The sequence below is a fragment of the Anabas testudineus genome, chromosome 2 (assembly GCF_900324465.2).
Source record: "Anabas testudineus chromosome 2, fAnaTes1.2, whole genome shotgun sequence".
Lineage (NCBI taxonomy): Eukaryota > Metazoa > Chordata > Actinopteri > Anabantiformes > Anabantidae > Anabas > Anabas testudineus.
Window position 1 is genome coordinate 3,561,275 of NC_046611.1, and position 15,818 is coordinate 3,577,092.

The 15,818-nt window shown below is 40.0% G+C and overlaps 2 protein-coding genes across 3 annotated transcripts in view; one reads left to right on the forward strand and one right to left on the reverse strand.

The window, feature by feature from the left end:
- The window catches only part of LOC113163284 (inactive dipeptidyl peptidase 10-like), a 50,311-nt gene extending 43,577 nt beyond the window's left edge, over positions 1-6,734 (forward strand). For both annotated transcript variants that reach the window (XM_026361762.1, XM_026361764.1), the window contains exons 22-27: positions 357-411; positions 951-1,050; positions 1,549-1,607; positions 3,791-3,863; positions 4,076-4,149; positions 4,638-6,734. In XM_026361762.1, the coding sequence (XP_026217547.1) occupies positions 357-411; positions 951-1,050; positions 1,549-1,607; positions 3,791-3,863; positions 4,076-4,149; positions 4,638-4,766 (490 nt within the window). In that variant the 3' untranslated portion in view covers positions 4,767-6,734. The remainder of the gene's footprint in view (positions 1-356; positions 412-950; positions 1,051-1,548; positions 1,608-3,790; positions 3,864-4,075; positions 4,150-4,637) is intronic.
- A 2,617-nt stretch (positions 6,735-9,351) lies between these two features.
- Positions 9,352-15,387, reverse strand: LOC113163285 (tubulin alpha chain-like). Its single transcript, XM_026361765.1, has 4 exons — positions 15,252-15,387; positions 11,245-11,467; positions 10,714-10,862; positions 9,352-10,547 (listed from the first exon to the last, which is right to left on the reverse strand). Exons 1-4 carry the CDS (start codon positions 15,252-15,254, stop codon positions 9,573-9,575), a joined length of 1,350 nt encoding a protein of 449 aa, XP_026217550.1. The 5' UTR covers positions 15,255-15,387; the 3' UTR covers positions 9,352-9,572.
- Positions 15,388-15,818: the final 431 nt, after the last annotated feature.

A 15,818-nucleotide genomic window follows, 5' to 3' on the forward strand; every position in this document is an offset into this window, starting at 1 on the left:
CTGTTTTTCAGGAAACCTTTTTAAAGGAGGAGGTTTATTCTTAATTCTGCAAAAGTCATAAAGAACTCTTGTCTTTCTTTTCCTGTTTGTTTTAGTTTAGGTTTCTGAAGAAAGAGACAAAAGAGAATTTGATCATTTCAGTGCAGAAACGTTCAGTAAATACATGAGTAGATCACCTGAGAGTTGAGTATGTTCAAGGACTTTATCTTGTTTTCGCGGCCAGTGAGCGTGAAGTGCTGCTAGTTTGTACTTCATTTTCTCATGTCTCAATCGAGGCGTCACAGGACGTCAGCTGAGGATGTGAAACATAAAACGTCCTCTAATCCTTTTAAAAACAAAGTCCGTGTGTGTTTCAGGTACCTGACCAAGCTGCCGTTCATCGATCGCACTCGTGTCGGAGTCTTTGGAGAGGTTTGTTCTGTGAATTACTTGATCTTTCACGTTGATGTTTTCAGATGAGTGATTGAAGCTGTGATGCTCAGTGAGGATTAATTCGACTCCTGACAGGATTTTATCATCTCTGGGACACAATTATTGACTTAAACAGATTATTAACTTATTAGTACAGTTTTCTATATATTTAAATTTTAAACTTTTCCATAATGAGACAAATTGATTTGTACTAATTTCTAAATATGTGCTGCACACTGACAAGGATTCTTTAATAATAAATTGTATTTAAGTGTGTAAATATGTGTAAATTAGTGTTTGATGCGCTCCAACACTGTCTGAGCCCAGTACAGCAACAACAGGATCAACAGAAAGAAGCTGAATCATAAAGGGGAAAAATGTGCAGGAACTCACAGTAGATGTTGAACTCTGGCACATTCACACAAGAAATACTGCTCGTGCAAGTTATCTAATATCTGTTAGATCCAACTATGGCCACATTTTAAATTATACAGCCCTGAAATCAGATTGATAGTGTACGTTCAACGTCTCCCCATCAGGACTACGGTGGCTTCCTCACTCTGACGATGCTGAAGTCGACCGACAGGCTGATCAGATGTGCTGCAGCTCAGGCGCCCGTCATTGACTGGACCATGTACGGTGAGCGAGACGTCGAATTAAAATCACCCTGAACTTCTTTAATGCGCACTGCTGGGACGTGGAAATGGTTATTACTTCTGCTGCTGCTGACTCTTCCCGTTTCCTTCTTCACAACATCTTTATCCTACTTGATCTTTTTCAGATGTATTGTCTGCGTAATGTGACTTTAATTATCCTCAGGTTCTGCTTTCGGGAATTCAGGCTTATTGGATTTTAGGATGAAAAGTTTTCTTTATTTCCAGAGTTAGGGCTACTGTACTGCAGAGGAGCTGCCGCTGTATGTGATTATGGTTTAATAGACTGAGGTGTGTCTGGAAATCCTCTGGTTCTTGTGTTTCCAGCAAAACATAATAAAAATTTGAGCCTGGAAACAGACTGTAGAGGGATAATTAGCTAAATCAGTCTACATCAGTTCAACATACGAGGAAGGAACCTCTCTGTGTCTCTTTTTCTTACTTCACTAACAAAACCTCGTTTTCTGCTCTTTCACTCTTCCAGACTCTGCGTTTTCAGAGAGATACTTGGGCTCACCGTCAACTGATGAGAACAGATATCAAGTGAGCTGCTCTCTGTGTTCTGAGGTTTTATTTTGTCTTGTACCATCTTATCTTTTGCCAAAAACCCTGTAGATGGTGGATCATTCGAGCTTCTGAGTCAGTGAGTTAAAATCTTGCAGGGACTCTGTTACTGTTAGTCTTTTAACCCATTCTGTGCACAGGATTAGGAGTCCTGAAGGATGCCCAGCAGTTTTCTCCCTTTCTGTAGGTTTGCTTTGTTCTCCTGCTGTAAAAGTATAAAATACTGTAAAAGTCCTGCACAGACAATATCACTTAAGTTAAAGTATGATTGGGAAACACACCTAAGGTATTAAAGTAAATCCTTTGTGCAGAAAAATGGGCTCAGCTCAGGATTAAAACTCATCCAGTAATGTAAGTACTACTGATTAGTAGTAGTACTAAAACCAAAATAGCAAATACTTTTCTGTCAGCATCACACCGTGTTTTGGTCACAAGCCCAGAGGCTTGATAGGGCCCTGATTGAAGAAAGTTCCGATGGAGATGCACAACAACTCAACTCAAATGACAAATGCACTGCGGTCGTATGTCTCCACTAACCCGGCTCGTTGTAATTCATAGACGTCTGTCTAGACTGAGATTCTAAAGACTTTATGCATAATCCAAACAGATGTTTAAGGACAGATGTAATAAATTCATTCTAGTGATGTGATATTGACAAGAATGAGACATACATGAGGTCACAATGACCAAAATCTAATCAGTTCATCCTTGAGCCCAAGTGACAAAGAAATTCCCTCCAAGTGTTCTTTTAGCAAGAATTCGGTGGCCTTGACAAATGGAGAACTGGAAAACATAATGTCTCTGGTGCTGGTTATTGCTGGAGCAGAAGCATAACAAGTTGTATAATGACCTAAAAATAATAAAAGCATTTTAAACTATGCAAAATAGAAGCAGAAATTATCATTGAGTGACCGAGGTCGACCAGAAACTGACTAAAAAGAGACAAAGTGCAACACAGTGCCACTGAAAACAGTCACAAAATCAGCGAAACCACACACATAATGACTAAAAGATAAATAAAGACTCACAATACTGAAAAAATGAGGAGCACAAACAAAACAGTTCCCCTCTGTTGAAAATGTGTCTCCACATTGTGTCTTTTATATCAGAAAGAAAAGAAAAACAAACAAACATGGAAAATAGAATAACAGCGATAGTGGAGGGAGAAGACTTCACAGTCGTCCTTCAAGTCAAGGTTACAGTCCAAGTGTGTTTTCATGCTAAGTGGGTTTCCCATAACTGGGCCAGAGGACGCTATTTTTGACGCTCACAGCAGGAGGCCTTGTCTGCTTCCAATGATATCTAAGGAAGGGCGATGTGGCACAATCCGATCACACAATAATCAGCAGGACGTCATAATGTGCTCGGTCCTCAGAGACACAGACACAGAGAAGGAAGCGGGTTTGAACTTGTCTGGTTGTAGATTTGAATCCCAGCAGGAAAACCCGAATGATGGAGGTGAGATAGTATCAAATCTAAATGTAATGTGGCTTCAGGAACAGAACACTTTTTACTCCACTTACTTCACAGATGAAGGTTTCTGCTTACACAGCATATGGAGACGTTATGATGCTTTGTGATAAATTAGAGCAAATAAAAGTGAAACAGTGGATTTGGACAGATGAAAGTTTGGCCCCTGGGTCCCAATAAAAGGTCGCCAACCACTTCTACTACTTACTTTAATCTGTTTGATCTTTTTTTTTACTCTTCTTTATATATATATTTAAGTTGTTTTGTTATTGAAGCTCTAGTCTTACTTCAAGTCTAGAAGTAACCACACATGTTGTGTTCACTGTTCATTTTGTGTTCACTCTTCATTTTGTGTTCACTGTAAACCTTTGGCTCTTTTTGTTGATTTTTCATATTTGAGTTGATCTTTATGATGCTTAACTTCTCTCTTTTGGTGCATTTTTTCATCTTTTTTTCTAATTATTCTGTTTGTTTTTAGTCTTTTTTGTCCCCTTTTTCTTTTTCATTGTCTATTTTTGTCTGTTTTTGGTCATTTCTGTCTCTTTTTGGTCATTTATAATCTCTTTGGTCATTTTCACAGTGTATTTGTGTCTTTATGTTTGTTTTACATCCCTTAACTGAGCTCAGGCTACTAATACACAGTAAATCATTTTAGTTTGATTTAATTACATAGTTTTGATCTGTGTGTCCAGGCGTCCAAAGTTCTGTCCAACATGAAAGGTCTGCAGGGAGGAACGCTGCTTCTAGCTCACGGCACTGCTGACGGTACGCACACTTTGTTCTCTCTGCAGCTTTCGTTGCACAACACTGAGTAAAACTGAATTCTTGAAGTAAATGTAAGTGTGAGGATTTTCAGCTGGTTTCCTTTTGAAATGAGCGTCTCTGTGATAGAACTTTAAAACTCTGATGACAGCTGGAGCTTTTATTCAGCAGTGAAATGAACCCTGCTTATTTCCACATCTTGTTTTTCTCCACAGCAAACATTCACTTCCAGCACTCGGCAGAGCTCATCAAACACCTAATAAAGATCGGAGCCAACTATAGTATGCAGGTAAACACATCACTCTTATACTATAAAAATAAATAATAATAAATATTAATAAATAACGCATTTTCACAATTTGCATTAATGCTAAGCTAACTCGCTGCTGAACTTTGTATTTATCGTCATTGTGACACAGTTGAATAGCTACAAAGTTGGTATAAATCAACTAGAATAAGTGTGTTTGAACAAAGTTTGGCCGATGAGTCGATTAATGGATGTTAATATTGTAAATAATGTGAGCTTTGCAGATGCAAAACAACAATTGCTGATAACATTTCAGAACATTGGGCTCATAAAACCTTGTTTCACCTTGAAAAGCACATTTATTAAGGGATGTTTGATTTTGGGACCAAACAAATGTAGAATTTGCCTTCACAGAAACAATCTTAAACATATACGTACATTTACATCCACTTGTGAACTGTATACATCAAAAACAGTTTGGTGCAAAAGAAATGTGTGAGTTTTCTGAGTTTTGCGTGTTCTTGGCACAGATTTATCCAGACGAGGGACACTTCCTGTCAAGACGGAGCCAAATTCAGCTGACTCATTCCCTAATTGGATATTTCAGAGGATGTCTGCTTGACACGTCATCATTACTCGACCAGCGGGATGACGAGTGAGAGAATCGTTACTGGACAACTACACGTGTGTGTGTGTGTGTGTGTGTGTGGGTGTGTGTGTGTGTGTGTGTGTGTTTTATACCTGTAGCACAATGTTTAATGGACAAAAGTAGAGTGAAGCTTCGACTGTACATTTAGCTAAATATCACGCGTCATGATGCAGTTTTCATGAGCGATTTCTAGATAAGGTCTAATAGAGGCTCAGTGGGAAGTGTTTTTGACTTTTTCGTCTGTTTTCTGTTTTTAAGATGTAATTTTTTTTTAAATATGGAAGAATTTTGGAGCAGGACATGATTAAAGTCATTCACTCATTTCAAAATGTGAAACACAGACTAATGGACGAATCCTTTAACGAGCCAGTCTCTCTAATACTAATAGATGGAGGGCTAATGCTAATGCTAACAAGCTAATAAACAACTGTTTGACAGCGTCGTTGTCAGGAAGTTGCTTTAAAGACTGTTAAAACTGTGGCAAGCTAAAGAGGTCATAATCCGTCTCTTTTTACCCATTAGTTTTAGCAGACGCTGTTTTTTTCATTTTATGTTACTTCTACTTTTACTCCACTTCAAATTAGAGGAAAACTTTAAACACAGCATGTGTTTCACTTCATATCGAGTCTTACTGTATATATTTATGTGGTTATTCTCCGATTATGGCTGCAGATTTGTGGAGTCATGAAGCTTTTAGACAGAAATATCATTAAATATTTGTATAGACGTACAGGACCAGGACTAGTTGCCTCATGAGGACATGTCCCCCATCTCTTTTCAAAATCTTAGATCTGTGCCCCTCACTTCATAGTTTTTGCCCTGGGTTTTGCCTCTCAGGCTACTTATTAGGATTATTATATGTACAGACACTAGCCAAGAATGAAAAAAGGTCCTGTAAACTACAGTTTTTTTCAGAAATCAACTTTATTTTAGTTTACTGTTGGTCAGTAAATATAAAAAAATACAATAAACTGTTCACTCTGTAGTAAAGGTAAATTAAACTTAGCAATGATAGCATTTTGATGTTACTACCTTTATAAATATTTTTTTCTAACCTCTCCACCAGATCTACACCCTGACACAGTTCACAACTTACTCCAACAGTGTTTAGTTCTGTTTTGGTGTGAAACTCCTTCAAAACAAAATTTTATTTACACAAACAAGAAGCAGAAAGGAAGATTTCATTTGCAGCAGTAGTTTACATGTAGACAGATAAACTGTGATGTGGACGTTCTGCTGCAGTGTATGTGTCTCTCGTGTTAAAATCATCGGTGCTTAATGCTGTTATTTAATGGGACAAGTAGGGTTTTTTTCTGTTTCTATAATTTTACACTGGTTGCGAGAGTATTAAACCTCTTAAACTTGAACCTGGCTTCTATTTTATTCAATACGATTCATCAAACTGTTGCTCTGGATGAATTATTTAAAGTACATTTGCTCTTTATGCTGCAGCGTTTTTTGTTTTTTGTTTGGAAACACTCCCATGTCACAGTGTTATCGATGAAGCATCATACGTGTTGAAGCAACACAAAACCTGAGAGCGCTCTTGACTGTCAGCTGGACATAAATGCCATTAATCACAGTGCTGAATGTGTCCTGAGCTGTTAAACGAGGGGGTACCGGTGACCGGAGGTTAATTATCCAAACTGCTATTAACACATGAGAATAAAACAAGGAAAACGATGATGTTACAGGAGCGGAGTTGTGATAATGCCCTTAAAGCATGGCTAGCAATTGGTTGCCATGCCAACGTCTTTGGTAGCCGTGGTTACAGCCATGGTCTCATAATTAATTTAACGATGAAACCCACCAAACCAACCTGCTGCCGTCCTCCTCACCGTCTGTGCTTTGTAACATCTGAAGCCACTTTGAGTCAAAGAAACCGGATGTGAAGTTGTTATTGACTGTTTCTATTGTACTGTGTTTATCTTCTTGTGAAGGGGGGGGGGGGGGTATTTTTGGCTGTTTTAATATTAAAGAACAATAAATAAGCACATTTTGAGTGCTTATTCTGTGATTGCAAGAGTTTCTAGCCCCCTGCTGTTCTATGGTTGCATGGTTTTAATGGTTACACATGGGTGGATTAATGAACAGGCAACACAGACACAGTCTCAGGGGGCATCTGTGTGAAGTTAGTGTTAATATCTTATTTGAATGTCAAAGATCTTAGATAAGACATTAAAATCCCCAATAACTAAATATTCTAAAAGCACGAAAATGACCTGAAATAGAAACGCGATGATCGTAAAGACAAAGAACGACCACAATTAGACACAAAATGATCTCAAAGATACAGAGTGATTAATTACCACTCCCTTCCTGCAGGTTACACCTTCACCTCATATGTCAGTCATCTAATCAACAACCTGTTTCCCATCCCATAATTTACAGTAACATTAAGCCTTCACTTGCAGGGTGTCGATACTGAAAGCAGAATCTATTGAAATTAATCTCTTGTTGATCCCATTTAATAAAGGAGGAAAAGAGGGGACTGGACTGCCTTGATGTTTGCTTTCAGAAAAGAAGAATCGCAGAACACAGAAGAATCCTAAAATGAAATTTAGTTTGTGCAAAATGTGACGTGATGTGCAACAAATAATCTATTTAAATAAGACAGAGGAAGTGGAATTCACTGCACAGCATGAAAGCTGACAGCTGTTCGTGTTTCTACTAGTGGGTGGGATGGGTCAGAAAAGACCCTATTTGCACATCACTTCAGTGGAATCAATGGGAGAGTTTGCAGCCGATGATGTTCTGCACAAACTGTAATTGACTCCACAGCTATTGATAGTGCATTTAGAGAGACATGAGGTGGGGGATGTTTAGCTGCAGGTGGTTGTAACTGCAAAAGGATGGTGACAGCGGCGCCCAGTGCAGACTCGTCCAATCAAACTAATGACAGTTATGTCACCTGATGGAGCATGCAGCCACTGGCACAGGGGTGGAGGTGCGCTCTCCCAGCCACTCATGCCACCTCCTGCCTGTCAGGAAGTTAGCGAGCCACAGATAGCTGGGAAAGATTGATGAGCAGGAGCTGTGGCACAGTAGGAAAACCCAGGAGGTGAAGAGGAGTGGATGTGAAACTGTGGGGGGAAGGAGAGTCGAACGTGGAGTAGAATTTGTTCAGGACGACTAGCACCTGACGGTCATTAGCATCCCATGTGTTCGTTTTCTGTTAGTGCGTAACTTCATTTTATGTGATCAGGTTGTGAATAAAGGGCTCAAAAACACAACGGCACAGTGGGACAGACGTGAAGCCAGGTGGTGGCCCAGTACCAGAACTGACCAGTAACATCCAATAATATTCATACTGGTGCACACGGTGGCTTTTATAAGTGCTGCTGTACTTTGCTCCACAAGTCCAACCTCCACCTTAAGCACTAAGTTATTATTATTATTATTATTATTATTATTATTAAGTTCTTGGTACTTAATAATAATTATAATAATAACTTTAAATATGGAGCACTTTAAAAACAAGCTGCAAGTGCTGTACAGTAAAAACACAAAGTAAAAGTCTGGTTGTCTTTCCACCAAATCTAAATATAAATTTTGATAAAATCATTTTTTTCATCACAAACTTCAACTCTTGCTTTGTAAATTAAATTATTCATCCATCCACTGCTCCATTACCGTTCACCAACAGATACAACCAAACTGAAAATAACACAGATTTGTTCTGGAAACTTGCCAACATGTTATTTTTTATACCCATACTGAGAACAAAACAGGAAAACTTGCTGTGCTTGGAAAATATAGAAGAAAAGAACAGTTATCTTTCTTCTGTCCTTCACGACCTTTTATAAATCCCCTGTCCACACTGCCTAGACTCTGCTCAAATTGAGTGTTAATTACATAAAAGCAATTACAGAGCCAAAATGAAGGCCTCATCCACTGAGGAAGGGTGGGAAAAGTCCGCCAGCAACTTCAGAAACGATGATTTAAGACCTGAACTGGGAAATATGTCTGTCTCTGGTGGTTCTTCACAGAAATCTATAATGAAGACAAAGTCTTTGGTTCATTTTCTACTGTAGCAAATTAGCCTTTGTTCACTATTCACACTAATTAGTCACCCCAAGACGAATAGATGCTGTTTTTATGGGATTACACAGACGGATTAGAAGTATTTTCATTTAAATTCAACTTATTATGCAAATATAATAATATAACTGACACACATTTGAAAAACCCAACTATGAAAAACTGCCTGAAAAGCCACAAAAATAATGTATTTTATAAACCTGTCTACATAAATTTTGGCCTTTTAATGTATTTATGTGTTTGATGTCTACCTCAGTAATCTCAGTCCTGCTCCAAATCCTGGTTCTGGTGGATTTTATCTTCCCTGTTGATTTAATGGTTCAGGTTTCTCTTATAGAAACACCACACTGCCATCATGTGGAGGATTGTGCACACTGTTTTCAAGTAGGTGTGCAGTTTCCCAGTAATGTCTTTATCAGGTGCTTTCAAAATTGCCCCATGAAAAGTTTGTCTAAAGCTTCGGCAGCCTGAGTAAATCAGCCCAAGTGAATATAGTTCACTTTCAATTAAGAAAAAACTGTGTATTTTAAGTTTTGACCAAGAAAGGTTTGATCTAGAGGAGGTGTAGCAGCTTTATTTAGAAAAAAAGAAGATAACGAAATCTTCTCTCTCACTGGAGAGTTCAATAAAACCAAACACCATTTGGGATTGAACTGTTGCTCGGCGGTAACATTAGTGTTTATTAGTGGTTCACATACCAGTTGTTAGACATTAACACCATTAACACTAAAGTCAGACTTTAAAACCATTTCTTGAGCTCTGTTCTTCCGTTTCTTCAATACTCCTCCCCTTCTTCCTCCTCCTCGAACGAGTCGATGCCGACCTCTTCGTAATCCTTCTCCAGGGCGGCCATGTCCTCTCTGGCCTCCGAGAACTCTCCCTCCTCCATCCCCTCTCCGACGTACCAGTGGACAAAGGCCCTCTTGGCGTACATCAGGTCAAACTTGTGGTCAAGTCGAGCCCAGGCCTCGGCGATGGCGGTGGTGTTGCTCAGCATGCACACGGCCCTCTGGACCTTGGCCAGGTCTCCTCCAGGGACCACAGTGGGAGGCTGGTAGTTTATTCCTACCTTGAACCCTGTGGGACACCAGTCCACAAACTGGATGGTCCTCTTGGTTTTGATGTTGCCGATTGCTACGTTAACATCTTTGGGAACCACATCACCTCGGTACAGGAGGCAGCAGGCCATGTACTTGCCGTGGCGAGGGTCGCATTTGACCATCTGATTGGCTGGCTCGAAACAGGAGTTGGTGATTTCAGCCACAGTGAGCTGCTCGTGATAGGCCTTCTCTGCTGAGATGACTGGGGCATATGTGGCCAGAGGGAAGTGGATACGAGGGTAGGGCACCAAGTTGGTCTGGAACTCTGTCAAGTCCACGTTCAAGGCACCATCGAAGCGCAGGGAGGCGGTGATGGAGGAGACGATCTGGCTGATGAGGCGATTCAGGTTGGTGTAAGACGGGCGCTCGATGTCCAAGTTCCTGCGGCAGATGTCATAGATGGCCTCGTTGTCCACCATGAAGGCACAATCAGAGTGCTCCAGGGTGGTGTGGGTGGTCAGGATGGAGTTGTAGGGCTCCACCACGGCTGTAGACACCTGAGGAGCAGGGTAGATGGCAAATTCCAGTTTGGACTTCTTGCCAAAGTCCACTGAGAGACGCTCCATCAGCAGAGAGGTGAAGCCAGAACCAGTTCCTCCTCCAAACGAGTGGAAGACCAAGAAACCTTGGAGTCCAGTGCACTGGTCGGACTGAACAAGAAAGGTGCGTTTACAAATTAAGAAGAGAAAGGGACAAAAAATCATACCGTACCCTGAATCAGGTAGAAGACTACAGACGTCCTCTGTTGTAAAATTACTCTAAAGACTTTGCCTGACTGTTTGAATTGTATGCCAGTCTTCTTGCAGCACATCTTACCAGTTTGCGGATCCTGTCGAGTACAGAGTCGATGTGCTCCTTTCCGACGGTGTAGTGACCACGGGCATAGTTATTGGCGGCGTCCTCCTTCCCTGAGATCAGCTGCTCAGGGTGGAAAAGCTGGCGGTAAGTGCCTGTACGAACCTCATCTATAAGAGAAGAGAAGATAGCGTATTAATACTTAACAAAGAGGGACTAATTACATTAGTCTGGAGGTTTCTCACATTAATGAAGCCAATTTGAATGATGAACAGTCATTTTGAGTCAGAATATCCCAGTAATTAAACTGAAACATTAATATTATATGTGCCCATAAACAGTGCTATGTTTTGCTGACTTCAAAATCATTTAATTTAAAATTTCCAACTATCACATTGTCTTGAAATTACTAATTCTGATAATGATCAACCATCTTAATCTTTATGGTGTTGTAGACTTTGTATCTTCCTTCTATCGAACCCTTTGAAATTTTGACTCTTAACTACAAGTTACTTTGCCAGAAAAGCTGCTTAGTGAAACTAACCAACTCACCAATAACAGTTGGCTCCAGGTCAACAAAGATGGCTCTGGGCACGTACTTCCCAGTGCCGGTCTCACTGAAAAAAGTGGTAAAAGAGTCATCGTAGCCTCCGCTGGGCTTGCTGCTGGGCATGTGGCCGTCAGGCTGGATGCCGTGCTCCAGGCAGTAAAGCTCCCAGCAGGTGTTGCCCATCTGGACGCCAGCCTGGCCAACATGGATAGAGATGCACTCGCGCTGTAGACAGGAAAAAAAGGTGTTATTTACCTTTCTACTGAGGCCAGTGACTCACGTATATTTAATTTACAGCTGCACCCTCTGTCACTGAATTCATCATGCATATCAAAACACCCCATGATCTGATTTTGCTGAATACCTTAATGCTAACATTTCTGTTTTTAAACTTGTCTTGACCTGCTGAAAGTAACAGGAAAACAGGGTGGGACCAACCTGTCACAATGACTTTTCAACTGCTTATGCAATTTTTAATTGTTTGCATCAGTCTGACTTTTGTATATTAAAATTTCAGATGAGTGTTACATTTTAAAATATCCCTGCAAGGAGGATGTAACAAATAAGCAGCCGCTTATCTAAATAAGTAAGCAGGGGTGATTAACACAGTCTTGTCAGAATATTTACAGGGGCCAAAGTGTTCCCACACCCTGTGCAAGTATTTCTAGCTCCTTGTAAAGTATGTGGGTGGTGCAGGGAGGCAATGGGTGTATGCATGCTATGGACTGAAACAAGTTTGGTCTCATCATTTGGAAGGAAAATTTGGCCTGAGGGTGTTTTAGGATGTAATGTTGTCTGTTCCCTTTGGTTAACGTGTCCGTAAAGGGAGATGGAAGTGATAAAAATGCAAATCTGGGAGATAAAGAGCAGAAGCCAAGCCCTAAATTCTCATATGAGAGGATCACTAACATGCTGACGACAAAATCAACCACTGAAATGCTGAATGGGAATTAGCTTCTTTTTTTTTTTCTGCAACACGTATATTTACCTTATTCCATCAGTCGACAAAAGAACAGCTGTGTCTTGTAATATGAGAAACACAGGAAGTATTGCTGTCAAAATAGCACGTGACACTTTTAACAGCCATCTTCAAGAGTTTATGTAGATTAAACCGTGTTACATATATGTATAATTAGAAATTTCTAGTTTACAAAGGTACTTATGTAGGGCCATCTATTACTGATCACATCCTTTGACCTAACTTCAGAGGAGACACATACTTAATAGTCACTGAAATATATACTATATACTTACATTGTAAGTTCAAATGTGGCATTTCAACTAAACATTAACAAAATCAGCAAAAAATATTCACAGAATATTAATGCTCATGTACACCCACTGAATTCAAGAGCCGTTTTTCTCGTACCTCATTATATAAATAGAGTACACATTAATATGACTATATATATACTATCTATTAATATGAGAGTTAAACAGCACAACAGGCGTATAGAAACCCACATAGCGTCTCTTTGAACCTATTTCTATATCTGACCCTAACAACATCTTGACGGTGCAGCCGGTCATGTTTTTCCAGTGTGACGTCTGTAGCAACACTAACAACCAGACTCCAACAGGGCACAGAACATGTGCAATCAGTCATGAAGGAGTGTGTTTTACTTTATGGCTTCACTGTTCAGGAATTAAAGACCAGAGAAAACATGATGCAGCAACTGGCTTTATTTCAACATCTCCAAATCATTTAAGAGAATGAAAAATACTTTGAGGATAACGTGGGAATACAAATAGTTAACATATTTATATAAATAATATGGAACAGTTAAAATTAGTTAGGTGAAACAGACAAATGTTAAAAAAGGCTGTGGGAAAACTTAAAATAATTAATTAAGATAAATGGTGCATGTTTAGAATAGTTAAATGAAATAGTTAAATGTAACATAGACGACTGTGTGGACAGATGTTTACAAATGTTCACTAAAGGTATCAGATGTATTGCTGATGAATAAATGATTGAAAAGAGATAAATTAATGAAATTTATACCCATAACGGATCAATGGCTATAATGGTTAGCTACCAAAAATGGCTAACCAGCTAACATAGTTAGCTTAAAGTAATGTTAAACATGAATAAATTAATGCATAAATTGGTGAATAATTAGCTACATTTATTTTAAAAGGGTTTGAGTAGCTAAAATAAAGACTAAATGAATGAAATAGGGTGCTAACCTTATTAAAATGAAAGTAAGCTAAAAGTAATGTTTAAATAAATTGAGCCATGAAATACCCAGCTTCCATCATAAGGCCTATAAATAACCCAACTGGTGGAGGATAATCAGATATAAGCCAACAGAAACCACAACATTAAGCGTCAGCGGTGGATTTTTTAGCGTGGGCCTTTGGCTTGTTTTGAATTGTGATCCCTTGACCCCGACCTTCCCCCATAGAGCGAGCATTAAGGCCAGAGGAGAGGTCCCGGTGACGTGGGAGCGGCTGCTATGGCTGAGGCCAGCTCAGCAGACTGCTATTTTGAGTGAGGTGTCATTCACACGACCCACAGAGACGCACACGCCTCTGCAGCTCTAACCCACTAACCCGGTTGGACCCGAGACTGCACACGCTCTAAAATAAGACACCAGATTTCCTGGACTTCTGGTCTCTGCAGACCAAACTAAAAAACTAAGCTCATAACCAGATGAAACTTTGAATTTTCTTGCTGGTTTGTGAGTCAGATCGTTTCGACACTTGTTGGCCGGTTTGGAGAAATGTGGGAGTAGTGGCTCGGTTGGCTGCTGGTGTTGCAACACACCACACTAGTGCATGTTTACAGTCTGTGAAACGGACATTTTTGTCCAGGCGACGAAGAACGAACTGAACGATCTGTGTCCTGTGTCGTGTCCTGACGTCACGCTCGACGAGAGGACCTCAACATGGGAAGGCAAACAAAGTGTGGCATTGTACTGAGTGTGTTGTGTAACTAATTCCAAAATGGAATAACTGGGAAACAATTAGGAAGTTCAAAATGAATAGGAACTGGAGGGTTGTTGCTGTTCATACTGTACATTATTATGTGGTTATTGGACAGACTCAACTCATAAAACTAACATAGCTGCGTTTTATATACCTACTACTATCTAATCAATACATTTTTACATGTAATAGCAGCTCTAAATCAACCAAAAGTCTCCGTACTTCTTCTTTCCTGTCATGTTGCACATAGAATGAGCTAACAGGAAATGTCAAAAGACAAGAAAACACATGGTCAAACAGACTTTTCTTACAGTTCCAAAGGACTCGCAGTTTGAACCGATGTTACAAAGGGAACAAAGTCAAAAAGGGAAAGGTCGACGTCCTCGGCTGCTGGACTTCAGACTCTTTAGCTCGTAAAAATGTTGATCCAAGGCTGCGAGGCTTTTCTGTCATGTGCCTGACCTCATGTCTAACATCTGAAGTATGTGCGTTAGTTACACAGAGCGCTGGTTTTCAAGCTGTGTTGAAAAGGCCTAAAAATAGCAGCTTCAGGTCCAACAGTGCAGCCGTTATCAGCTCGTTGGTGAGCGACAGAAACAGAAATGTAAAATACCACACCAGCATTCCCCACAAGCCAGGCAGAGCAGCACAGCTTCCTGACCCCCAGTCCCCCCAGTCCTCCCAGTCCCCATATGGAAACAGTTAACCTTTACTGGAGCTGGAGCCACATGCCTGGCAGCATGTTTCCAGTGATTTACTTCATGTTTTTCACTATTTTAAACAGATAAATGCTTTCCCTGCCTGGATTTTATGGCCTTCAGCAACGCCAGAATGTTTTTCAGAAGCAGACTGGGGGTCGTAAACTGGAAACAATAAACAAAAACTCCAGCTTGCAACACAGTTTGTGGAGGAAGTATGCAAATACAGAAGGAAAGTTAGTATGAGGAAGTTCACACTTCAGAAGTGACTCATTTGGTAACTTTGGTTTTTTTCAAATGCGACGCTGCAGCTTTTGATATTTCTGGTAAACAGAGCCACTTGTTTGTGCTGATAATAACAGAAATGACTGAACACTCACCATTTTGCTGCTTTGATTGTCCTTTTTTAGTAGAAGTTCAAGCTGCAGGTTCTCACAGTTCACCTATAATGAGATCTCTGTGAGTGTAGTCCCATCCGTGTGTGACACGCACACTTTTATAGCTACTACAGGGGGTGGAGGACAAGAGGTGGAGCCGTCCACAGCTCCCTCTGTGTTCTGTTCTGTTCAGTCCTTTCAGAATAAAAGCCACCCCCGAAGGCCTTGTGTAAGTTAGTAAGCATACACAGTGCATTTACTGAAGTACTGTGAAAACATTTTACTAAACTTTACTAGACTTTATCAGCAACTAAGTTGCTGATAAAGTTGTAAAAGTTCTTATCAGAAGTTTCACTTGTAGATAATTATTAACATTGGTATTATAGAGGAGGATGCCATGACTCAACAGTTTAATTACTGACCTATTTTCATTCATTGTACTTATTCTGTATAGATGATGATCTGATTTATCTGTGTTAATGTTGGTGTGGATCTTTTCTGGTTGTGGTTCCTTTTCTTTCTGTCTGAGTTTAGAACAACTGTAACGAGGCAAAAACATTTCCCTTTGGG